At 41.4% G+C, this 27,484-nt stretch overlaps 1 protein-coding gene across 1 annotated transcript in view; it reads right to left on the bottom strand.

The window, feature by feature from the left end:
• Nucleotides 1-27,484, bottom strand: part of LOC117503844 (CUB and sushi domain-containing protein 1-like) — a 2,069,078-nt gene that overhangs the window by 640,168 nt on the left and 1,401,426 nt on the right. Inside the window, exon 24 of the mRNA XM_034163109.1 lies at nucleotides 14,922-15,091. Within this exon, the coding sequence (XP_034019000.1) occupies nucleotides 14,922-15,091 (170 nt within the window). The remainder of the gene's footprint in view (nucleotides 1-14,921; nucleotides 15,092-27,484) is intronic.

Below are 27,484 nucleotides of genomic sequence, written 5' to 3'. Positions count from 1 at the left end.
AGAGCGGGCCGCAGCCACAATTTTCTCTAAAGTCTGGGTCTTTTAGTGAATCTTAGGACTAGTGGCTGGCAATCCCCTCAGCATTTCTTCTGTTTTCTTGTTGCTTAATGCTGACAAATTATACTGTATTTGCTGTCTTTCTGCCACCTGATTCTGTTTTTTTTTTTCCTCTCTATTTGAGGTGTGGCCCCATCCAGAAGTGGGAGTGGGTGTCTTCTCCTGCAGGCCTCCTGTCCCGTGCACCAGCATGGGCTCCCAAAATTTCCTGTATATTCATATTGTCAATTGTGTCGGTAGCATGGCCCAAGCAGACGGTCACCCCACTGAGTCCAGTCTGCTTGAGGTTTCTTCCTCAAATCATCAGAGGGAGTTTTTCAATACCACTGTCGCCTGTGTACTTACGTTTAGGGGTTGGTAAGATTAGACTGTACTTGTCGAAGTGCCATGAGGCAACTTTGTTGTGATTTGGCACTAAATAAATTAAATAAATTGAATTAAATTGATGCTGTTATTATTATTATTACATTCCTATGTAATCCAGTGTATTATCATCTCATGAATGGACTTCACCACCTTCCTCTCTTGTTTTTCTATGTGTGTTTCAGTGAAGGCATCAATTTGTTTCACTAAATATTATGTCAACTGCCTCATGAAGAGCAGAATCATATTTTGACAAAGAGCAAATATGTTTCTCTGCTCTCAGTGTGGTTGGCTGCACTGTGTTTTTGATTTAGTCACACCATGGCATAATGTCATTGACAGAATATGTTAAAATGAGGGATTCCCAAAGCGTGGGCTTTGGCTCCCTGGTGGGCCACGAAGCTTGCTCAGGTGAGCCTTGCCATACTGAGGTCCATCATTTAGAAAATCTATTTTTGAAAAGGCTTTCATTTTGAATTTTACAATATAGCTTAAAACTCCTCATAATATTAATAATAATAATCATAACAGGCAGGTGGTAGACCGAAACTAAAAATAAATTAAAAAAAATCATAAAATCACACTGTATGATTTTTAAATACTTATTTTGCATTTTATTGCATAAAATAAGTGTTTGATACAACAGAAAACAGACCTTTATATGTGGTACAAAAGCCTTTTTTTTTCAAATATTTTCTATTGAGTTCAGGTCTGGAGACTGGCGAGGACAGTCCAGGACCTTGAAATGCTTCTTACGGAGCCCCTCCTTAGTTGCCCTGGCTGTGTGTTTCAGGTCATTGTCATGCTGGAAGACGCAGCCTTGACCCATCTTCAATGCCCTTACTAAAATCTTGTAATCCATGACCCCATCCATCCCCCCTTCAATACGGTGCACTCATCCTGTCATCTTTGCCGAGAGGCACCCCCAAAAATGATGCTGCCACCTCCATGCTTCACGGTTGGTACGGTGTTCTTGGGGTTGTTCTCATCCTCCAAACACCGTGAGTGGAGTTGATACCAAAAAGCTCTATTTTGGTCTCAACTGAGCACATGCCCTTCTCCCATGCCTCATCTGGATCATCCAGATGGTCACTGATGAACTTCAAATAGGCCTGGACATGCTCTGGCGTCAGCAGGGGGACTTTGTGTGCCCTGCAGGATTTTAAACAATGATGGCGTGGCGTAGTGTGTTACTAACAAAATCTTTGCAAATGTAGTCCCAGCTCTCTTCAGGTCATTGACCAGTTCTTCCTGTGTAGTTCTGTGCTTTCTCACAATCATCCTTACCCCACGAGGAAAGATCTTGCATGGAGCCCCACATTGAGGAAGATTGACAGTCATCTTGTGTTTCTTCCATTTTCTAATCATCATGCCAACATTTGTCTTCTCACCAAGCTGCTTGCCTGTTGTCCAGTAGTCCATCCCAGCCTTGTGCAAGTCTACAATTTTGTCCCTGGGGTTCTTAGACAGCGCTTCGGTCTTGTCCATGGTGGACAGCTTAGAGTGTGATTGATTGAGTGTGTGAACAGGTGTCTTTTATAAAGGTAATGAGTTCAAACAGGTACAACTAAATAGTACAGGTAAAGAGTGCAGAACAGGAGGGCTTCTTAAAGAAAAACTAACAGGTCTGTGAGAGCCAGAATTCTTGCCGGTTGGTAGGATATCAAATACTTTTTTCAAGCAATAAAATACAAATTAATTATTGTAAAATCATACAATGTGATTTTCTGATTTTTTTTTTTTTTTTAGATTCTGTCTCTCACAGTTGAAGTGCACCTATGATAATAATTATGGACCTCTCCAGTCTTTGTAGGTGGGAAAGCCTGCCAATTCAACAGTGGATCAAATACGTACTTGCCTCACTGTACTTTTAATAATAAACAAAGTCATGGGATTTCAGATATGTGTTATTCTTCAGTTTTCTGAAAGGCCTGGGTGAAGCCCAGACAATGCTCAGATTTCAAAGTGGGCCTCTGCATTCATAAATTTGAAAATGGCTGTGTTAAAGCATTATAATTGCTTTGCAGTTGTGGTAAGGCATCATAAAAATCTAAATCATGAAAATAAATAGATGAATGCTGCTATTTTATTGCATGCTGAGCACATGTGCAATGATCATAGTGGCATTAAAGGCATGGAAAACAGAACTGCTACATCAATTTCTCATGTAAGAACCCAACATCATTAGTAGCGAACATGGATAACAAAGCCTTGTGGGGATGTTACTGCTGCTTGCTTCAATAATTACCACCTCAAAAAGCAAATACAACCTTGTTATTTTAAATACAATGCTATTCAAAAGTGTTAGGCATCATGGGGGAGGAAAAAAAATAATCAAACTCTTTGCAGATTAAATAATTTACAAGAAAGCATCTCTGTGCAATCTTCATGTCCCCTTGGCCTTCTCTAGTTACTGATGTCCACAGCACTAAGGTACCTGTGTGCTGGAATGCACAGAGAAATGTATCATATGGCCAAAATATCAAAACTGATGCTGCGTCATAATGCAAGTGATACTCCTCATTGTAGTCTATCTACATAATTGCTCATTTGACATAAAGTCATTCCAGCAGTACCCAACGATCCTCCGAAGAGACATTCTACCAAAGACATCCAGTAATCTCATGAGGTCACTTTTTATGTCTATGTTTCACAGGAAGACAGATAGCACCAGGACCCTAAATATTTGGACTGCTGTTGCATACCAAACACCTCTGTCCAGTGACTTCTTGACACCATAAGCTCTTCCCAGGCACCTCTTGAGCTCACAGACAGTGTCAGACTGTGTGGTACAAGAGGTGGATGGACACAACTGCCGGACTCAAATGTTAGAGCTGTGAGTTTGAGAGGATTTAATGAATGTTCAGGCAGGGTTCAGCACACAAAAAGGCTAGCAGTAAAAAGCAATAGTATCCGAAGCATGAGGAAAACAGGGTCCAAAACAGGCTAGCACGTCAAAAAACATGGCAAGGCAGGTACAGGACAAAACTCACTGAACCCTGAAAAAACACTCAAACAAAAGGACAAGGCATGACAATCACTCAAGGTGAAAAGTGAAAAGAGATGTGCAACATATCAAGAGAAAGTGATTATCAGGAAATGCAGGACAGCTGTGGTGGAAGGTCCTGGAACAGGGTGTGGAAAACAGGAGGGAGGACTGGAAATACCCAACACCAAACACCCAGATATGAAACAAGAGAAATCCCTCACCCAATCTTGAACATAAAAGACAGCAAAAAGTCCAACAACCCAAACCCCGAACAAAACCCCACAAGTCCAATCATGACATGAGCCAGATGTGAACCCAGAATTTGTTTCCCCATATTTTTATAAGGACTTGTTTCAATTTCAAATCAGATGCAGTGTTTTGAAGCATTTATGTTGAATCAGTTGGTCATGTACGAAGGCACCATTTAGCATAACGCCATGTCTTCATTTTGATTAGAACTCCAAAATAATGTTCAAAACAGGTTACACTATACTCCAGAACAGTGCTTGAAGTTAGTGTCAGTACTCTGTAGAAATAATGAAAGGTTTTGGCACTTTCCCCAGCCACACCTTCTACAGTATGATTTCCTTCTGAATTAAGTTTGGCATTTTGTTGTCTATTTCATTTGGGATTTGCCTACATAGTGGGAATCATATTTTGCTCTGTAATTGATAGCTTGCTGGCTGTGCAGAGCACAGTTACAAGCATTTGACATGTCCATTGTTAAGGATGCAAACAATTGACATGTAGATTCTTGATACTCACATATATGTGAGTTTTAAACTATAGCTAAACTATAAACTGCAGCTGTTCATAAGTTTGACCATTGATAAGCAACCAAATATCCAGCCATGGCTGATGACATATGAGGTCCACTTGTTTTTTGTTTGTTTGGTTTTGTTTTTTAGTGGGGGTTTGAGCCCACTTGAAGATAGCATTATGGTTCCAAAGAAAACTGTCCTGTGAAGCCTTTTTTTAAAAGTGGCTGCCATCTAGTGCTGGTCTCTACTGTCACTGACTAGGCAGATGGAAGCTATACAGTACAACAACAGCTTGCTGTTTTAACTGCAAATCAGACTAGCAGCAAACTATCCTTTGTTAGGGGTCCTGTTCCAAAGCCCTATGAGCAAAAGAAGACTGGTAACAATATGAAACCTGTCACCTCCAGCCTTAAGACTGTATTTTACTTCTGCTGCAGAGAGGATGGCCACATTAAGCCCCCATGTGACAATGACCCCAATTAAGCATTAGTCAGTGCAAAGCGGAAACAATTCAGTGAAAAACAATGAAAATGGCAAAACCGAAATCCCTCTGCCTCAGAGCATTTAATCTACAGTACTTCCAGCTCCTGTTGAGGGGCAAACAGGAGCTGAGCCAGACCAACCTTGTCCCACAAAAAACAAACAGTCTGTTAAGTATGCAGAATTACAGTCAAGGACGGAGGCAAAGACGCGCCAAAGGGATTAATTAGATCCAGATGCACAGGAGAGGCCTACATTGCTGGTAACAACTGTTAGTGTCTCTTGGATACTGGTTCCCAAGTCAGTATGATCCCAGTTTGTTTTTATAATGAGCATTTTGCAGATCAACCAGTCCACTCATTGAATGAACTGCTTCATGTCGAGGGAGCTGTGGGTCAGTGTGTTCCATACCTCGGTTATGCTGAAGCCACCATGACGTTTCCAAAAGATTTCCTTGGGAGTGATTTCACAGTTCAAATACTTGAGCGTCATTCCTGATGTGAGACCTGAATTTCCCACCCCAATACTTATTAGTATGAATACACTTGAAACCTTGTATGAACAATTTTGCTCCGGTAATCACCCAACATTCCAGCCCACTTCCTATGGGTATACAGTAGAACTGCAGACCCTCAGAGTGATGTAAGAGCAAACCCATAGGGACCACCTTGGTGTGGTGACCCTATTCAGTAAAATTCCTATGCTCATTCCAGTGGGTCACACAGTTGTTGTTGAGGGCTCTGCCAAACTGTCCAGGCCAGCCAGTCAGTGTGCCCTTTTCAGCACCCGGTTTCAGGCCTGCCGGGTGGCTTGTGTGTCAGTAGCTGTCTGGTTGCTCTGCAAACTGGCTCACTCAACAATGTTCCAGTTGTCGTGTCCAATGAAAGGGAGCAAAACTCCTTTATACCAGCTTTGAGTGCCACTGCAGAACTTGAAGCCTATGAGTGTATTCTCTCGGAGCACCGTGTGACCAACTCTACCACTCAGGAATCATCAATGGCACCCCTGAACTTAAATTTAGGTGAGTCGCCAATACCATCCGAGTGGAAGGAGAGGATCACAACTAAATTGAATGCCATATCTGAAGTTTTCTCACATAATAACTTGGACTTTGGATACACCAATCAAGTAAAACATCGCATTAATCTTCATGACATCATCCCTTTTATACACTGTGCAAGACCCATCCACCCACAAGACCTGGAGGCTGTTCGTAAACATTTTCGTGAGCTTCTGGATGCTGGTGTTATCCGAGAATCAGAAATACCATTCTCATTGGCAATAGTTGTTGTCATGAAGAAAAATGGATGTATTGATGTATGATGATGTATTGACTACCACAAACTTAACTTATAAACAGTTAACAATGAATATGCTCCACCCATCTTGGAAGAATAATTTAAGGCACTCACTGAATCAAACTAAACTGCTTGAAGGAATCTGGATTAAAGCTTTCCCTGGAAAAGTTCAAATTCTTTCAGACATATGTCCGGTACTTGGGACACATTGTTTCAGAGAAAGGTGTTGAGACAGACCCAGAAAATGTTGCCATCTTGAAATCCTGGCCAATTCCAACTAATTTGAAGACCTTGAGATCTTTTCTTGGATTTGCTGGCTATGAAAGGTGCTTCATTAAAGGGTACACTACCATCGCCAAGCCTCTCAACAATCTCACCTGTGGGTATTCACCAACACATAACCCCTCCAGAACTAAAACCAACAAGAGCCCACCGTTCAATCCTAAGCAGTCTTTCAGTTCTAGGTGGAGTCCTGAGTGTCAGATGGCTTTCACCACCCTGATAGATCAACTTGCTGCAGCACCAGTCCTGGGTTTTGCTGATCCTGTGTTGCCTTACATCCTTCACACTGATGCAAGCATCGCCGGATTGGGTGCTGCCCTCTACCAGGAGTAAGAAGGAAAACCTAGAGTGATAGCATATGCCAGCCAGTGATTGTCCTCCAGTGAAAGTAGCTATCCCGCTCACAAGCTTGAATTTTTAGCATTGAAGCAGAGCATAATGGAAAAGTTTCAGGATTATCTGTACAGAGCAAGTTTGACAGTGGTCACCGACAGTAATCCCCTGACCTACATCTTGATGTTGGCTAAGGTGGATGCTACCAGCCATTGTTGGCTGGCTGCTCTTTCTACATTTTCCTTCAAATTGCAGTATTGAGCTGGAAAGCGAAACCTGGATGCCGACACACTCTCCCGTCATCCCAATGGGGAGGTCTCACCTGCTGAATCGTCTCAAAAGGATCAAGAACTGCTTACTCAATTTTCCCAGCAACACCTTCCACACCCCAATGACAATGAGCAGTCACCTGAAGTCACTGACGCAATATGTCAACACTGTGTCAGTTGACATATCTCAGGTGAGAAGTGGTTTGGTTGACTCTCTTTCTGTCAAGGCAGCAGTATTTCCGGACAGCTATTAAGAAGACTCACAGGGGCTTCTTGTAGTACCTGCTATGTCCCACTCTGAACTCCAGGAAAAAACAGAGAGCTGATCCCAGTATTCGGGAGGTCATCTATGTTGGAGACTGGTGAAAAGGTTCCTCCAACAGTCCGGGATGAGCTTCCAGAACTCTCTCTCCTTCTGAGGGAATTTAGTAAATTGGAGCTGATTAATGGCATTCTCTACAGAAAGAGATAGGAAAAGGAACAATGACTGTATCAACTGGTCCTCCCAGCAGAGTTATGTCCATCCGTTCTTTGTGGCCTCCATAATGACATGGGCCATATGGGAATGGACCCGATTTTACTGGCAAAGGATGGCTATGGACGTGGAACAAAAAACAAAAACATGCGGCTGTTGTGTTTCCCGTAAAAGTCTGCCAGAAAGAGCTGCTCCACTGGTCAGTATAAGAACTTTCCGTCCATTAGAACTTATCTGCATGGATTTCCTCAGTCTTGAGCCTGACACCAGCAACACCAAAGACATTCTTGTGCTGACAGATTACTTTACAAAGTTTGCTCTTGCCATCCCAGCACCCAATCAGAAGGCAAGAACAGTAGCCAAGTGTCTTTGGGACAACTCCATTGTCTATTATGGAATTCCAGAAAGGATGCATATGGCTCAAGGGGCGGACTTTGAGTCCAAGTTGATAAAGGAGCTGTGTGCTATGTCGGGAATTCAATAGTATCATACAAAACCATACCATCCCAGTGGAAATCCTGTGGAAAGGTTCAATCGCACTCTGCTGGCCATGTTGGGAACTCTCAAACTAAACCAGAAATCAAAGTGGAAAGACTATGTCAAGACTCTCGTGCATGCCTACCTTTGTACCAAAAATGAAGTTATTGGATATACTCCTTATGAACTCTCCTGTTTGGGCATTGTCCTCGTCTATTGATCTCACCTTTGGTCTTCCAGTCTCAACTGATGGAGAGTTATCAGCTGGCTTCAAAGAATGCTGCTAAAACTGTGGAAAGGAACAAAACTTGTATGATCAGCGTGTTATACCATCCAAGTTGGAAGTAGGAGACAGAGAACTTGTGTAGAATGTGCTTTTCAGAGGCAAACACAAGCTCTGTGACAAGTGGGAACAAGATGTTTGTGGTGGTGAAATGCACTGGAGATCTTCCAGTCTACACAGTGAAACCTTAATGCAGAGACGGCCTGACTCGCATGTTGCACAGAGACCTTCTCCTTCCCTGTGGTTTTCTCCATGCAGCAGAGGCAGAAACATCAGCTGAGATGGTTCCAATTACAAAACCTCAGACATGTCAGCAAACCCAGAAACAGCAGGAAACACCTGATGACTGCGGCGAGAGTGAAGACTATGAACTGGAAACTGCTCCTACCTATCTGGTCCCACAGCCAGTGAAATTAAGGGTGGAGAGAATTTGTGGACCTCCAAAAGCATCATCTCTCAGTGATGTGGGGAAATTTCTGCTTCCAGTGTCCTTACCTACAAGAGAAACAGCTTCTGAAATTCTGTCAGATCCGTCACTTGTATGTGAGTCCGGTGTTGAAGAGGAGCCTGTTGTACCCATGGAAGAGGAGCCTGTTGTACCTGGGGAAGAAGACTTACCTGAATGTTTACCCACTTCGGCTAGTTCTGATGTTCTTGATGTCTGTCGGAGTCTAACTCCACTGAATTTTGGAAGTGATCTGTATCCGAATTCTGGCTCAGGATTTCACTTTACAGGCATTTAAGGATTACGTCAAAACTACTTCACAAATTCTCACCAACTCTGCACCACAGATAGATATTAGGGCATGGAAGACTCCACTGAATTCTGGAGATGATCTGGATTCAGATTAGCAGATGTCGGAAGTCTCTGATTCCTCTTGTTTTTTAGACATTGTCTACACAAGCTGCCTGGGATGGACTAATTCACTCACTCATCGACATTTTTGCTGTCGACATCTGATGCTGCTACCAGCACAGGGAAAACATTCTGGGCCTGATTTGGGCAATTCTACGGTAACGGAATTACAATCTGAGCTAATCTGTTGTTGTTAGATGCCATATGTCCAGATTTTTCTGCAGTTGTAATTCCGTTACCACAGAATTGCCCATTTATTAATTTTACTGTTTTTCTAAAAATGTATGTCAGACATCAAAAACACAATTCAAACAGAATTATGCCTTTTTTGTGGTTTGGTTTTGCACTTTGCTGTGCATAGAGGTTAAAGCAAGATCTCAAAGCAATTCTCTTTCCTGTGTTTTCATTCCAGCTTTAATTATGTGCACGTGATACAACAAAGGACTGCATGCTTTCATTACACTTTAATTGGAACAGGTGTGCATGGCTGGAAGAAAAATGTCCAATCCAGACAGGTTTTGAGACATACACGACTCTGCTTATACAACATGAAAATGACTTATGAGAAAAAGATAAAAAAATAAATAAAATAAAATAAATAAAACAAGAGCAATCAGAGATTTCTGCCGTCCACCAATCCTGATCCGGATCCAGATCACCTTCAAAATTCAGGGGAGTCTTCCATGCCATGATATCTAGCTGTGGTGCAAATGTGGTGAGAATCCGTGAAGTAGTTTTGACATAATCCTTCAGATTCTAAATAAAGTGAAATCTTGATCCAGAATTTGGAACCAGATCACATCCAAAATTCAGTGGAGTCTTCCATGCTGTAATATCTATCTGTAGTGTAAATTTGGTGAGAGTCTGTGAAGTAATTTTGAAGTAATCCTTCAAAGCCTATAAGAAGGGAAATCTTGATGCAGAATCTGAATCCGGATCCAGATCCGGTGTTGCAGACTGAATGGCCCTGCCCTAAAAACTGGTCCGCCCTGCCTTCACTACACATGTATCCTTTGGGACCACAGCAGCTTGTCTGAGTCTGAGTATCTACACCAAAAGTGATCAAAGGGGTGATGTGATTATTAACCATCAGATGACAATGTAAAACCTCTTAAATCATTCTAAAGTCAGTTTTAAGCAGAAGTGAGGCTGTTTTAAGCAGAAATGAGGTGATAATTGGTGAGTCGCTACTGACACTGAAATGACGGAGGCACAGTGAATGCAGCAGCAGCAGCATTACAAAATAATGCTGAATTTATGTAGAAATGATTGTTGTATAAAAGCTTCATATATCTGTTGCTGAGATAGATAATGACTGGAGTGCAGTTTTAAGCTGAAAAGGAGGTGATAATTGGTGAACCACGGCTGATGCACAGAAATGAGGCATGTGCAGTGAAGGCAGGGAGTATTGATTTTTAGGTGTGCCTTTCAGTTGGTGACACCGGATCACCTCCAAAATTCAGTGGAGTCTTCCATGCCCAAATATCTATCTGTGGTGCAAACTTGGAGAGAATCCGTGAAGTTGTTTTGACATAAGCTTTCAAATCATATGAAAAGAGATATACTGATCCAGAATCCAAATCCGGATCCAGATCACCTCCAAATTTCAGTGGAGTCTACCATGCCCTAATATCCATCTGTGGTTCAAATTTGGTGAGAATCTGTGAAGTAGGTTTGATATAATCCTTCAAAGCCTATATAAAGTGATACTTGATCCAGAATCCAGGTCCAGATCCAGATCACCTTCAAAATTGAATGGGTTCTTCCATGGCCTAATATGCATCTGTGGTGAAAATTTCGTCAAAATCCGTGCAGTAGATGTGAATCCTGCTAATAGGAAGACATCATTACATCCTTGGCAGACGTAATAAAAGTCTGCTTCACTTTCAGAAACACACCACAATGCTACAAAAGCTATAAACATTTCTAAAATGGTGATTATTCATTGCAGAATTGTTACATATCTTGATGAGTGAATGAGTGCACGGGCAACAGAGCTGTCCTCACATCCGGGGTTTCAATTAAATGCCACTGGCAACAGAGACATAGCTCTGGGGTACAGACAAATGCCAAAGCACTTGGTCCTCGTGAGTCAATCATGTTTTTAACATTTCAACATGCTCAAGTGTTACAGCACAACATCATCATTTATCAAGGAATTAAAAACAACATGCAGAAGTAGACTTAAAGTTTTAAAGGAATCATATTCAGCATCTTATGAGGAAGTATATACAGGTCGCAGGTGTGTTGAAGGGTGAAATTCAGGTTTGTGGTCAAAAATACCCCATAGACAGACAAATGATGCATCAAGCCCCAACAAAAGACCATCTTTTTCAGTCAGAAGTGTGTGACTGGATATCACTTGAAAAAAGCATCATTATTTCCATTTCCCAGAGTGCTGCTGTTGCTGTCAAAGGTGTCGACAATTGTTCATAAAAAGAAAGTCAGTACAACAACAGAGGTGAAGGAGGTGTAATTGGAGCAGCTAATGCTAGTGTCCATCCATCTACATGCTTCTCTGTGCTCACTGCTGTATTCCAGACAATGTAGGATGTTGAAATTCTACATCTGAGTAATTCCACTTCTAACCTCAAGGTGTTCCAACAGACAAAAGCACAGCTGAACAGGTGATATCAGTGATTGATGTTAATGGCACTATCATATACACAAACCAACATAAACCCCAGTGGAAGTCTTATTGCTCACTTCCATCCAACTTAGTTGTCATTATAATTATAGAAATTTGTGTACTGAAAATGTTTGGACATTTCACATTTTCAGCTGGACCTCTGATGAAGAAGTCTATATTTTAGTGTCAAAAATTATTGCTATTTTCTGCCCCACACAGCTGTCAATTTCATGCCTAGTGCTTGTGTCCCACTTGTGCTCATGTAAACATGTTGAACTAAAAATGAGGTGCGGTTGGGTGCAGAACAGGCACATTTGATATTTTGACATTTTGAATTGCGATACAAACATAATGACTTATTATATTTACAAGGTTTTTTCACTGTTCTGCAAAAAAATATACTTTTTATGGCTGTGAGTGAGCACATAATCGTAAAAATAACTATGACATATAGTACCTTGTTGAGTTTTGATGAATGCATTTGAATCAAATTCACTAACACCAAATGCTACACCTGTGTCTTCAAGTTAGAGTTTAGAAATTTTTGTGTTATTTGTCTGGACTGCAACATACAGCACTGTGAAAACCTTTGAAATACATTTTCTGTTAATTTTTTTTAATAAATTAGAAAGCCATCTAAAGTGTCATTTATAAATGAACGTACTGAACTTATGCAAAAAGAACTAGCATTTTTTTCACTTTTGAAAATACAGTTTTAAGAGGTAAGAAACAGTTTGTTTTACTGCAGGGGTCCTCCTGCAACTTATGACATTTCGGTTATATATAATTAGAATTATGGAAATTTTAAAACCCAATTTGTGACCGTATAACCAGCATGAATGTCTGCAAATCATGAGACACAACAGGGTTATTCCCATTCTAATTCAGTTCCATCGTTTGCACGGTTTATTTTTCTGTAGGTAATTCGGTCAGCGACGCTTACCATTGAGCTGAGGCAGCATCGCTCCAACAGCAGTCAGGGCATGGAGTAATCCATCAAATGTGAAACAGTAATTCTGTATCAGAATCCACATCCATACTTTCGTATGGTAGCTTAAATACACCCATTTCGGCAGTAGCGTCGGCTCTCAGCTAACAGCACTAACAGCTAGCAGCGCGTGGCTGGTGTTCTGTTGAATTGTGTGTCTCGTCGCATAAATCGACAGTTCTGCGTTCTGACAATACTGAGCATGCATGCACAGTTGGAATGATATTCGACAGGAATGACATCTCATCAGAACACCGGTCAGGGCACAGAGTAATACATCCAAATGTGAAATGGTCGAATGTTTTGCCACTGTTACCCGATATTATACGGTCTGAAATCTCACATGATTAACCAATCAGATTCATGGAAAAAAATGTAATTGCATTAGAATTATATATATATATATATATATATATATATATATACGAGGTCTATTAGAAAAGTATCCGACCTTATTATTTTTTTCAAAAACCATATGGATTTGAATCACGTGTGATTACATCAGACATGCTTGAACCCTCGTGGGCATGCGAGAGTTTTTTCACGCCTGTCGGTTACGTCATTCGCCTGTGGGCAGTCTTTGAGTGAGGAGTCGTCCACCCGCTCGTCGATTTTTTTCATTGTTTAGGAATGGCTCAGAGACTGTTGCTTTGTTTGATAAAAATTTTTTCAAAACTGTAAGGCACAACTGAGTGGACACCATTCAATAAATTCAGCTGGTTTTCGGTAAAAATTTTAACGGCTGATGAGAGATTTTGGTCTGGTAGTGTCGCTTTAAGGACGGTCCACGGCGCCTGACGGCGATCTGCGCTTCGAGGCGGCAGCGTCTCGCCGTTTCAAGTTGAAAACTTCCACATTTCAGGCTCTGTTGACGCAGTAAGTCGTCAGAGAACAGAGAACTTTCAGAAGAAGTCGGCATGAGGAGTTTATTCGGACAGTCCATTGTTAACGGTCATTTTGTAATGAAAGAACGTGCGGGCAGAGTCGCATGTCGGGCTGGACCCGACCGCAGGGGGTCGCGGCAGGAAAAACACCTCCGTTGGAAATCTTAACGGGCAAGTTGGAACATGCCCAAGCTGTTAAACAATTTCTCAGTTACTCACTTGTTGAAAGCCATTAAAAGCCGCCTGAATTCTACAAATGGTTTTCAACACGGAGGTGTTTTTTCCTGTCGCGGCGCACACAGATTTGCCGAGTCGTCACGGAAACGACTCGGCAAATTTGCGCGTACGTCTTTCATTAAAAAAATGTCCTTAAACAGTGGAATGTCCGCATAAATTCCTCATGCCGGCCTCTTCTGAATCTTCTCTGTTCTCTCACGATGTCCTGGGTGAATTAAGCCTTAAATTAGGATGTTTTCAGCTCGAAACAGGCCGACGACAGCGCCTGGAAGCGCTGCAGGACGTCCCGCTCCGTGGGAAGTCCTTACACCGACAGAAACACCCCATAATCTCTCATCAGCCGTTAAACTTTTCACAGAAAACCAGCTTAATTTCTCGAATAGTGTCCACTCGGATATTCCTCACAGGTCCAGAAAAAATTTTGATAAAGCAACGCGCACCGTCTCGAGCAGCGTCTGAAACAAAGGAATTCAGCCGAGAGGGCGGGACCACATCTCACTCAAGGCCTGCCCACAGGGAAATGACGTCACCGACACGCGTGAAAAAACTCACACATGCGCACGAGGGTTCAAGCATGATTGGTGTAATCGCATGTTAAAAAAAAATAAAAGGGTCGGTTTATTATCTAAGAGACCTCGTATATATATATATATAATTCTGGAATTAATTTTTTTTTAACAATTCCAGCCTGATTTACTTTAAGTGTGTGCTGATTAATTAAAGTGCACTGAGGATTGCCACTTTTAAATGTGCAAAATGTAGCTTACTGTTCATTTAGTAGCTTTGCCTCCATGGATATGCAATTTGGGAAGCATCACTTGTGCTGAACCTGAGACCTAAATGTTAGTGGAAAAAAAGGCAGGATTCATGTGTTGTATGAGATTTTTAAAGAAATTTGGAGAATATATCAGAAAATTGTTAAAACTGAAAAAATTAGCATCTTTCTGATATTACTGCAAATAACCAACGTAAACCTATCTATTCTTAATACCCCGAATCCACAGGTACTGAAGCTTCATCAGAGGTATGTGAGGAAACTCCTCCTCTATGTTGTTGACTCTTCTTTTCATTAAGAAATACATTTTGGATTTTGAAAGTGACTGGAGACAATAAAGATACAACACCCACCAATGAATATGTATAAACAGCCCAATTTCATGGATACTCCTTCGTAGATTTATGCTTGATGCCATTGCTTGCTATTGTGTTGCAAACTATTATTATTATTGAGAAACATTGAGAATAATTATCTGAACAAACCTTTAGATAGTCACCATCCTGCAGCGTGAAGCTCTCAGCTTTCAGGTTGATTCCTTTGCCCTTGTCAGTGGTGATACGGTAGATGCACTCATGATTGTTATCATAGTTGGAGGGGAAGTTTGGTGAGAGGAGGACACCTTCTGCTCCTACTGACGAGGCACCGCACTCAGCTAGAGCAAGAGAGCAAAGGGGCAAGGGACAGTGTGTATCAAAATCAGAGTAATTCTACCCAATTATTTCTGAGCAGTGAGGACCTCTGGTCCTGAGACAAAATGTCACCTGAAGTGAAAAGAAATGGAGATGAGGAAGAAAGATGCACTAAAGAAGAAAAATTAATTTAGTGTTTTAAGAAATTAAATGTTGGAACATGGTCGGAGCCAAATTTTACGTTTGCATACTTTTGGTCTGGTTAGTTTGGTTTCAAAATCCAATATTGTGAGAGAACAACGGCAATTCTGTCAAAACATTTGATGGATGGTGTTACAGCCAATAAGCATTGAGCTCACCCTTCAAGCTCCACCTCCTCAGACCATATAAATCACTTTCCAGTCCCATCCACATCCCCCCACCCCACCCCCACACCGTTTGATCGTACAAGATGTGTCCGGTCCTACCTACTTCTGGTGTTGACAAAATATGACAGTTCTGGCCCCATCCTCTGAAAGTTTGGCACAGAAAGATGGCACTTTGAGCCCCACCCACTTCATGTTTTACCCAAATATGGGAGTTCTGTAACAGTCTTCTGTTATATTCATATAGTTATGACCCAGCCCCTTCTGGCAGGACCAAATATGATCTTTCTGGTCCCTTGACCTGTTTGTTGCATCTATCTGTGTGCCTCCATTTGTGAGCTCTTCTGTGCAATCTCTCTGACACTCCACAGCTTAATACAGGGGCAGATCCAGGAAGGGGGGGAGTGTGCCCCCCATAAATAAAAAAAAAAAAAACACCTGCTGAATGCTGTTTCTGAATGCTCTATCTATTCAGCAACAAGTGACTCAGCTCTCAGCTAGATAAATTTGTACCAGACCATGATTCAGAAAGGTATAGCAAGCCTGTTCACCTTTTTAGCCAAAGACAGTTCAAACGTTTTCTGTCACTTGTCATCATAACGTCATAGCATTCCATTCAAGATTGTACAATGCAAGTTGAAATGAATTAAAAAAAAAAAAAAAAACACATTATAAAGTGTATTCATTCATCTTCTACCGCTTAGTCCATTTAAGGGTCACGGGGGGCTGGAGTCCATCCCAGCAGCCATAGAGCGTGAGGCGGGGTACACCCAGGACAGGACGCTAGTCTGTCGCAGGGCCAAAAACAGACAAACAAACACAGACACACCCACACACACACCTAAGGACAATTTAAAGATTCCAATCCACCTAACCCGCATGTCTTTGGATGTGGGAGGAAACTGGAGCACCCGGAGGAAACCCACACAAACACAGGGAGAGCATGCAAACTCCACACAGAAAGGCCACAGGAAATGAACCCATGACCTTCTCGCCGTGAGGCAACAGTGCTAACCACTAAGTCACCGTGCTGCCATTATAAAGTATATTTTCTCTATAATTGCATTTTATGGTGAAATATTCACCAAAATGCAGGAAATGGCACCTAAAATTCTGGGTGGGGACATGCTCCCAGACCCCCGAGGGATGTGCAATCGAGACACATTCACAAATCCACCCTCTCTTCCAACTTTTACAAAATCCTGGATCTGCCCCTGGCTTAGTGGTCACAGTTTAAAGTGGAAAGACATTATTGAGTATAACCGCTCCCCTTCACCCCTTCCAGTCAAACCTTATATGGCTGATGTAATCCCGTCCCCTTCCTGCAACCAGGAGAACTGCCGTGTCTGTCTCTCTTTCTCTTCTGGCCAAACCAAACATGGTCCCTTCTGGTCGCTGACTTTTGACTATCATTGTGTGTCTATCTCGCTGTCTTTTGACCCTGCCCCTTCTGTACTAATCACATTTGGTTTTTCCAGTCACTGACATTTGATAATTATTGTGTGTGTCTCTTCCAACCCTGCCCCTCCCAGCCTAAACACATTTAGGTTGTCTGACGTTGACCTTGATCATTGCTGTGTCTACCTCACCAACTTCTAGTTATGGCATATTTAGCCTTTCCATTTCCTAGCATTGAGTGCTGTTTTGTCTATCTGTCATGCATCTGTCCATCTGTGTGATTTGGGCCAAGATCAGATTTGCCTGCTTTTCTCAGCTAAAGGTGATCTCCAAAATCAAGTAATTTTTATCCACTTATGCTTTCTACAAAGTGGTCTATGTTTTATTTATTAGACTTGATTATTGGAATGCACTTTACTTTACTTGGCATTAGTCAGGGCTCCCTCTATCATCTCCAGCTGGTCCAAAAATGCTGCTGCTGGACTGATCACCAAAACCAAAGTGAGTTAAAAATTATTTTCCTTGCTTTTAAGGCTTTCACTGGACTTGCCCCAAATTATGTGTCTGAAATATGTCTCAGTGCACTTTAATGTCTACAAAATTCGTATGTGCTCTCTTGACCAATGAGATCTGCAGAAAAAGTCCTGCTGGTCTGTGGCACAAGGATATTGAGCCTTTTCTGACACCCTGGAACTCTGTACCCATTGAAGCCAGTGGCACAACATCATTAGGTTATTTTAAATTGTCTGAAAAAGTTTTTTACGGTTGAAAGCCTTTGTGGTTTGCACATATTTGTGCATACATGGATGTATTTGTTAAATTTGCTTTTATTTACATTTATTAATTCTTTAACATTGTATTTTTATTGTTGTACCCTTCTTTGTGGCCATTTTGTTGGGAAGGTGTCGTAGCACGGACCCACAACAGGGGGCGCAAATGAACGGACAATGAATAAGCCAAAAAGTAACAATTTAATGTTGTGACAATACACAACTAAATACACAAAATTTGCAAAGTCAATTAACACCAGGTGACGTGTGGGCAGGCTCGAAGATAGAAGACCCCCCACACGGCTTCCACCACCAACGGTCTGAAGAACACCGGAGGCGCCAAGTCCCGAGTCCCCAGGTGGCCTCTGTCTTCGGCTGTCGACCCTGGTACTGCTGGCAGAAAGCAAAGACAAGATGAATGAGTGTGAGTCCGCACACTCAGTAATCCACAGTCTGCACACAGTTAGGAGGGAGCACCTCCACCTCCAATCACACACTCGTGCAGCTCCTGTTTAATCCACTTATCTGGTTTGGGGTGTGAGGCGAAGCCGTCGCTGTCACACCAAACGCCAATCCCACAGATAAGGAAAGCACCAGGAAAACGGCTGCAACAGAAGTTCAGATTATTACTCAACGTATGAGTCAGCAGAGAAAATTACCTCTTCGGTAGTCGATTTCTCGGCGAGGAGGTGGAGTTGCAGTCCGGCCTTTATGGTGATGATGATGATGATGAACGAGTGACAGCTGGTGCAGAGGATGAATGACAGCTGTCACTTCTTCTGGGTCTGGCCCTCTTGTGCTTGGAGCCCGCACTCCAAGCAGGGCGCCCTCTGGTGATGGTGGGCCAACAGTACCTCCTCTTCAGCGGCCCACATAACACATTTCTCTTTGTTCAAGTTCTTGGTTGATTTTATTACCCATTTTACTTTGCATTGTTATGCTCTCTAGTCATATTTAACTTGTGGTTTTAACTCTTGTCAAGCACTTTGCAATTCTGTTTAAAAGTCTTATATAAAATGTTTGTTATTATGACAAGCCCAATTCCAATGAAGTTGGGACATTGTGTAAAATGTAAATAAAAACTGAATACAATGATTTGCAAATCCTCTGCAACCTATATTCAATTGAATACACCACAAAGACAAGATATTTAATAAGAGAAAAAAATACCTGGTGCAACACAGAAATAAGTACTGAAAAATTTTAATTTTTTTTCTCTTTTACAAATAAGTCTGATCTGGTTGCACCAGACTTGCTTGTGTGATACAGAAGGGCTTTGTTCTACAAGATATTTAATGGTCAAACTGATAAACTTTGTTATTTTTGTGCAAATATTTGCTCATTTTGAAATGGATGGGTGCAACACGTTTAAAAAAAGTTGGGACGGGGCAACAAAAGACTGGGAAATTTAATGAATGTTCAAAGAATGCCTAATTGGAAACAGGTGAGTGCCATGATTGGGTATAAAAGGAGCATCCCCAAAAGGCTGAACCATTCACAAGCAAAGATGGGGCGAGGATCACCACTTTGTGAAAACTGCATGAAAAAATAGTCCAACAGTTTAAGAACAATGTTTCTCAATGTTCAATTGCAAGGAATTTAGGGATTCCATCATCTACAGTCCATAATATAATCAGAAGATTCAGAGAATCTGGAGAACTTTCTACATGTAAGCGGCAAGGCTGAAAACCAACATTGAATGCCAATGACTTTTAATCACTCAGGCGGCACTGCATTAAAAACCAACATCATTGTGTAAAGGATCTTACCATGTGGGCTCAGGAACATTTCAGAAACCACTGTCAGTTAACACAGTTTGTCCCTACATCTCCAAGAGCAAGTTAAAACTCTACCATGCAAATTTAAAGCCATACATCAACAACATCCAGAAACGCTGTCACCTTGTCTGAGTCCGAGCTCATTTCAAATGGACAGATGCAAAGTGGAAAGTGTGCTGTGGTCTGATGAGTCCACATTTCAAACTGTTTTTGGAAATCATGGAAGTTGTGCCCTCTGGACAAAAGAGGAAAATGGCCATCCAGATTTTTACCAGCACAAAGTTCAAAAGCCAGCATCTGTGATGGTATGGGGGTGTGTTAGTGCCCATGGCATGGACAACTTACACATGTGTGATGGCACCATCAATGCTGAAAGATGCATCCAGGTTTTGGAGCAACACATGCTGCCATCCAAGCAACGTCTTTTTCAGGGACATCCCTGCTTATTTCAGCAAGACTATGCCAAGCCATATTCTGCACATTACAACAGCGTGGTTTCATAGTAAAAGAGTGTGGGTACTAGACTGGCCTGCCTGCAGTGCAGATCTGTCACCCACTGAAAATGTGTGGCGCATTATGAAGCACAAAATACAACAATGGAGACCACGAACTGTTGAACAACTGAAGTCGTACATCAAGCAAGAATGGGAAAGAATTCCACCTACAACAATTAGTGTCCTCAGTTCCCAAACACCTATTGAGTGTTGTTAGGAGGAACGGTGATGTAACACAGTGGTAAACATACCACTGTCCCAGCTTTTTTGAAACATGTTGCAAGCATCCATTTCAAAATGAGCAAATACTTGCACAAAATCAATAAAGTTTATCAGTTTGAACATTGAATATCTTGTCTTTGTAGTGTATTCAGTTGAATATAGGTTGAAGAGGATTTCCATATCATTGTATTCTGTTTTTATTTACATTTTACACAATGTCCCAACTTCATTGGAATCGGGATTATATTATTATTATTATTATTATTATTATTATTATAAAATGAATACATGCCTCAATACAATACAAACCTGGCTGTCGCCCAGTTTCTGGCAAAATTTGATGCGGCGCTGCTCCAGTCATTCCTTCTTGCACACGTCCTACACAAAGGCTGCTTACCAGGAAATGACGCAATTGACAGGCGTGAAAAAGTTCACGCATGTGCACGAAGGTTCAAGGTTTGCTAATGCAAACACATGTGATTCAAATCCATCAGGTTTTTGAAAAAAATAAAAAGGTCCAATACTTTTCTAACAGACCTCGTATGTAGTTAAATTCATAAATGGCACTTAAAACTTTACTGTGCAAAAAAGAAGCCTGATGTTACGGCCCCTTCACACATAGTACGAATGTGGTCAAATTGCGCATGAATAGTGCATGAAGCAGGAATCATATGCAATATGTGTAAAATTGGAACTGCCTCCAATGCCTTGTACACCTGTTGCTACAATTATTTGTGGACACCAGCTGCTGAAAGACAGAGTGGGCCTTGTGAGAGCTCATTTGAGCCCTCTTGCGGAAGGTGTTGGCCAAATTCCAGGTGATACACACAAACACCTAACACAGCTTGCTTGGCACTTAGAATATGTGTGACCATTCGCACTACTAACAGGACAACAGTCAGCAGACAATCACCGTCGAGCTGACAGTGAAATTTGTCTAAGTGCCCCCACGACTGTGGAGTTGCCGAGAACACATGTAGCATGCCAGAGTGGCAGCTCCCCCCACAACACCTGTGCGGGTGAATTGTGTGCCCCCCCCCCACTCCCCGCAACATGTGTGCCTGTGGTTCAGCCCCCAGAAGGCGAAGCACCTCTCATCTGATCACAGGGTGACACCTTGGTCTGTGCACTGACCGGACAGGGGGCGTGGCTGGCTGTCAACAGCAGGAGCTGTGCTTGTGTGAGTCCTCATGTGGAAATACATAAAAACATGTATCGCTTTTGCGACTGGTTGGAGAGCTCGCACACTGATAGGCTGTCCCAGCTGAAATGGACCATCAGTTCATGTGGACACGCAGCAGGTGATCTGAATGCCATGCCTATCTCACAAGACACGTGTCCTGTGAGCGGTGCGCCACAGGACTATATGACAAGCCAACAGTGTGACAAATATTCCACTTTCAGTCATGTATCTGCAGAAATACGCCTTAGCAAACGCCATTTGGTCAGTTACCACTGCACTTTTTTCTCTTAAAAAAAAACCACCTTTATGTCCTTGATGATTTTATTTATTTTTCCATACCTTTTACAGCACAGCGATGGTCGTACAGTGGTAAAGTTTCTGGCTGGCAATCAGAGCTTGCATATTTTTTTTTTTCACAGCAGCTGCGTGATGTAGCTACACATGCTCCAACTGCTCAATTTCAATTTCAGTTCATTTAATTTATATATCCCCAAATCACAACAAAATTGCGTCAGCGTGCTTCACACAAGTAAGGTCTAACCTTACCAACCCCTTGCACTGTGTTCCTGCTGTGACGGTTTTATGCACGCTCGTGGACGACATCATCATATGCATGAAACCGTCACAGCAGGTTCTTTCATGCCTGCCAGTCGGCTCGATGTCTTCGTGGTTCACTCATACAAGCTGTTCCGTCGTAATTCGCCCTGATTTTTACTTATTTTTACTTACTCACTATGTGTGAAGGGGCCCTTAAGAATGTCCAAAGGCAACATCATCCTCTATGGGCTCAGAAGCATCTGGATTGGACCATTACACTATGGAAAGTGTATTTTGGCCAGATCCATGAGTATTCCAAATATGTTTTTTTGTTTGTTTGTTTGTTTGTTTGTTTGTTTGTTTTTTTTGCTGCTCCTCAGTGTTTCTCAATTGCCCTCAAAAGTATGGGAACATTTGGTTTCACACATTTTATCCTCTTCTGGATCCTATCTTTGTTCTGGATGCAGTGTGCTCCAGAACAAAGACAAAAAGGATTATCCAGACGATCATCAGCAACATGTCCAAAAAAGAGGGTCTCTCATGGCATGTAGTTTTGTCAATGCACTTGGCAAAGGAATTTTATACTTTTGTAATGGCAAAAATTTGTATCCTGTGCTATGAATTATAATATGCATATGTCGTGGACATGAACAAGCGAAGCTCGTCAGCATCTCACCATGTCATTTAGGTCCTTCAGACTTGATTTTGAGTAAATGCTTCAGGGGAGCATTAGCATGGCAAAAACCTTTCAGCTTCTGGGGGGCCTCCGCATCCTCAGGCCCTGTTTTAATTCCTGTTATGTTTTGGTCAAATTGACCCATTTTTAAAGCAAAAATAGCAAATAGCAAAAATAGTTAAAAGTATTTATTTTCTGTATGAAACTTCTTCTGCTTGCCTTAATTAGTGTAATGAACATACGAGGGCTGTCCGTAAAGTATAGGTCCTTTTTATTTTTTTCAAAAACTATATGGATTTCATTCATATGTTTTTACGTCAGACATGCTTGAACCCTCGTGCGCATGCGTGAGTTTTTCCATGCCTGTCGGTGACGTCATTCGCCTGTGAGCACTCCTTGTGGGAGGAGTCGTCCAGCCCCTCGTCGGAATTCCTTTGTCTGAGAAGTTGCTGAGAGACTGGCGCTTTGTTTGATCAAAATTTTTTCTAAACCTGTGAGACACATCGAAGTGGACATGGTTCAAAAAATTAAGCTGGTTTTCAGTGAAAATTTTAACAGCTGATGAGAGATTTTGAGGTGATTCTGTCACTTTAAGGACTTTTCACGGTGCGAGATGTCGTGCAGCGCTCTCAGGCAACGTCATCAGCCTGTTTCAAGCTTAAAACCTCCACATTTCAGGCTCTATTGATCCAGGACGTCGTGAGAGAACAGAGACGTTTCAGAAGAAGTCGGTTTCAGCATTTTATCCGGATATTCCACTGTTAAAGGAGATTTTTTTAATGAAAGACGTGCGGACGGGTCCGCGTGTCGGGACGCAGCCGACGCAGCGCGGCGGCACAGGAAAAACACCTCCGTGTTGATAACCATTTGTTAAAATCCAGTTGGCTTTTGATGGCTTTCAGTGGAGTGAGTATATGAGAAATTGTTTATCAGCTGGAGATGTTCCAACTTGTCCTTAAGGCTTCCAACAGAGGTGTTTTTCCTGTGACGGAGCGTCGCGGCGGCTGCGAGCCGACGCTGCAATCCGCCCGCACGTCTTTCATTAAAAAAATCTCCTTTAACAGTGGAATATCCGGATAAAATGCTGAAACCGACTTCTTCTGAAACTTCTCTGTTCTCTCACGACGTCCTGGATCAACAGAGCCTGAAATGTGGAGGTTTTAAGCTTGAAACAGGCTGATGACGCTGCCTGAGAGTGCTGCGCGACGTCTCGCACCGTGAAAAGTCCTTAAAGCGACAGAATCACCTCAAAATCTCTCATCAGCTGTTAAAATTTTCACTGAAGACCAGCTTAATTTTTCGAACCATGTCCACTTCGATGTGTCTCACAGGTTTAGAAAAAATTTTGATCAAACAAAGCGCCAGTCTCTCAGCAACTTCTCAGACAAAGGAATTCCGACGAGGGGCTGGACGACTCCTCCCACAAGGAGTGCTCACAGGCGAATGACGTCACCGACAGGCGTGGAAAAACTCACGCATGCGCACGAGGGTTCAAGCATGTCTGACGTAAAAACATATGAATGAAATCCATATAGTTTTTGAAAAAAATAAAAAGGACCTATACTTTACGGACAGACCTCGTATAATATGAAAATGGTTAATCTCACATATTTGCAACCACCCCCTGCATGTTTATATCATATAAAATTCATTTGCACAGAGCACAGTGTGATGACATGTCATTCGTGTGCTGTATAGATGTACACACACACACACACACACACACACACACACACACACACACACACACACACACACACACACACACACACACACACACACACACACACACACACACACACACACCCACACCCACGTTCATATTGCGATTGTTTGTTTGTCGTATTGTTGTATTGCGATTTTGTTCATTTCTGGTTCACAAACTGTGCATGTATGTAAAACAAAATTTAAATGTTAGGTTTCAATGTTATGTAAAACAATTGTGTTTTGTATGTAGGTCTTTCAAAAGTAATAAAGTGGTGAAACATTAAAAAAAGTTTGAACATGTATTTTCTTTATGAAAAACAAGTGAATTAACCTATTTGAACCATTAGAGGTAATTGAACAATTACAGGTAAGGAACACTATTGCACTAAATATTGATAGAATAGTTAGTAATGGAGTTGGTAATGAAATATTCACACTGCTTCTTAGGATTTTTTTTTCTTGGTTTGAGCCATCATTTGGATAATTAAACATGCACAAGATCAAACTGACCCAGGAACAGCATTCCTGCTCCTGACAAATAAACACAACAGGAGGGTTAAGCATTTTTCTTTATTTGCCTCTCACATGCCTGGAAAAGCTCCTTGCCATCTAGCCATGTCCTTTAGGTCCTTCAGACCTTTTCATTAAATGGTTCTTGGGAGCACCAGCATGACCAAAACCTTTCAGCTTCAGACCCCCCACCTTTTTAAGCATTTTTCTTTTTTTGTTTTTCAGCTGACCCCCCTAATTACAGCCCTCTTAACCCCCTGCCACTTTAAGCATTTTTTAAAATGTTGATGTAAATCAATATTCAAAGTTTTCAGCTCGTTGACAGTAGGGCTGTACAATATGGCCAAATTATCATATCTCAATATTGGCATATATATTGTCATGTATTATGTCACGTATATACATGCTGTCCATATTCTTGAGCCACTTAGATGGGTAGGGAGAGCTCCCATGGGATATAAAAGCTTTTCAACCTACCATCCATGGTTCTCAAGACCAGCCACCTAAGTGGCTCTACTCTTTTATTTTTTATTTGTTTATTTATTTATTTTAAGATATTTAGGTGTACCTTAGTAAACACTAGTAGAGTTCCACCCTAGATGTGGAATGTATAATAGAAGATATACCTTACTGAATTTTCACATCAATATGATATACAATATGACTATGATTTGACACAAAGTGCAGCAACAGTGAAAATTAAACATTCTTAAACAAAACCGTCATCATACCACACTCATTTTGCACTCATCATAAGGTTATGATACTGTGCCCTCCAAAAATATTGGAACACTTGGAATTTCACACATTTTAATTTGTTTATGCCATTTTAAATACAAGAAATACAAAAAGAAAAAAAAAGAATAAAAATTTCTAAAATTAACTTCCTCAAACTCAAACTGAAAGCAAATCTCTAAAACTTGATCAAACCTGTAAATAATAACCAGTTTTATTGCCAGTTTTCTTCAGAAAAGTCAGAGGATGGAAACATGAACATTTCCAAGTCAATGAATATGTCTTGGACTTTATTTACATCAATTATGAAGAAATACAAAAGTTTCTTTCACCATCAATCAATCAATCAATCAATTTTTTTATGTAGCGCCAAATCACAACAAACAGTTGCCCCAAGGCGCTTTATATTGTAAGGCAAGGCCATACAATAATTATGTAAAACCCCAACGGTCAAAACGACCCCCTGTGAGCAAGCACTTGGCTACAGTGGGAAGGAAAAACTCCCTTTTAACAGGAAGAAACCTCCAGCAGAACCAGGCTCAGGGAGGGGCAGTCTTCTGCTGGGACTGGTTGGGGCTGAGGGAGAGAACCAGGAAAAAGACATGCTGTGGAGGGGAGCAGAGATCGATCACTAATGATTAAATGCAGAGTGGTGCATACAGAGCAAAAAGAGAAAGAAACAGTGCATCATGGGAACCCCCCAGCAGTCTACGTCTATAGCAGCATAACTAAGGGATGGTTCAGGGTCACCTGATCCAGCCCTAACTATAATCTTTAGCAAAAAGGAAAGTTTTAAGCCTAATCTTAAAAGTAGAGAGGGTGTCTGTCTCCCTGATCTGAATTGGGAGCTGGTTCCACAGGAGAGGAGCCTGAAAGCTGAAGGCTCTGCCTCCCATTCTACTCTTACAAACCCTAGGAACTACAAGTAAGCCTGCAGTCTGAGAGCGAAGCGCTCTATTGGGGTGATATGGTACTACGAGGTCCCTAAGATAAGATGGGACCTGATTATTCAAAACCTTATAAGTAAGAAGAAGAATTTTAAATTCTATTCTAGAATTAACAGGAAGCCAATGAAGAGAGGCCAATATGGGTGAGATATGCTCTCTCCTTCTAGTCCCCGTCAGTACTCTAGCTGCAGCATTTTGAATTAACTGAAGGCTTTTTAGGGAACTTTTAGGACAACCTGATAATAATGAATTACAATAGTCCAGCCTAGAGGAAATAAATGCATGAATTAGTTTTTCAGCATCACTCTGAGACAAGACCTTTCTGATTTTAGAGATATTGCGTAAATGCAAAAAAGCAGTCCTACATATTTGTTTAATATGCGCTTTGAATGACATATCCTGATCAAAAATGACTGTAAGACAATCCTGCAGTTTAGCTAATTGGTGTGTGTCCTCTGGCTTCATGGATAGATAAAGCTGGGTATCATCTGCGTAACAATGAAAATTTAAGCAATACCGTCTAATAATACTGCCTAAGGGAAGCATGTATAAAGTGAATAAAATTGGTCCTAGCACAGAACCTTGTGGAACTCCATAATTAACTTTAGTCTGTGAAGAAGATTCCCCATTTACATGAACAAATTGTAATCTATTAGACAAATATGATTCAAACCACCGCAGTGCAGTGCCTTTAATACCTATGGCATGCTTTAATCTCTGTAATAAAATTTTATGGTCAACAGTATCAAAAGCAGCACTGAGGTCTAACAGAACAAGCACAGAGATGAGCCCACTGTCCGAGGCCATAAGAAGATCATTTGTAACCTTCACTAATGCTGTTTCTGTACTATGATGAATTCTAAAACCTGACTGAAACTCTTCAAATAGACCATTCCTCTGCAGATGATCAGTTAGCTGTTTTACAACTACCCTTTCAAGAATTTTTGAGAGAAAAGGAAGGTTGGAGATTGGCCTATAATTAGCTAAGATAGCTGGGTCAAGTGATGGCTTTTTAAGTAATGGTTTAATTACTGCCACCTTAAAAGCCTGTGGTACATAGCCAACTAACAAAGATAGATTGATCATATTTAAGA

The sequence above is a fragment of the Thalassophryne amazonica genome, chromosome 2 (genome assembly GCF_902500255.1).
Source record: "Thalassophryne amazonica chromosome 2, fThaAma1.1, whole genome shotgun sequence".
Taxonomy (NCBI): domain Eukaryota; kingdom Metazoa; phylum Chordata; class Actinopteri; order Batrachoidiformes; family Batrachoididae; genus Thalassophryne; species Thalassophryne amazonica.
This window is presented reverse-complemented; position numbering and strand designations above follow the sequence as displayed.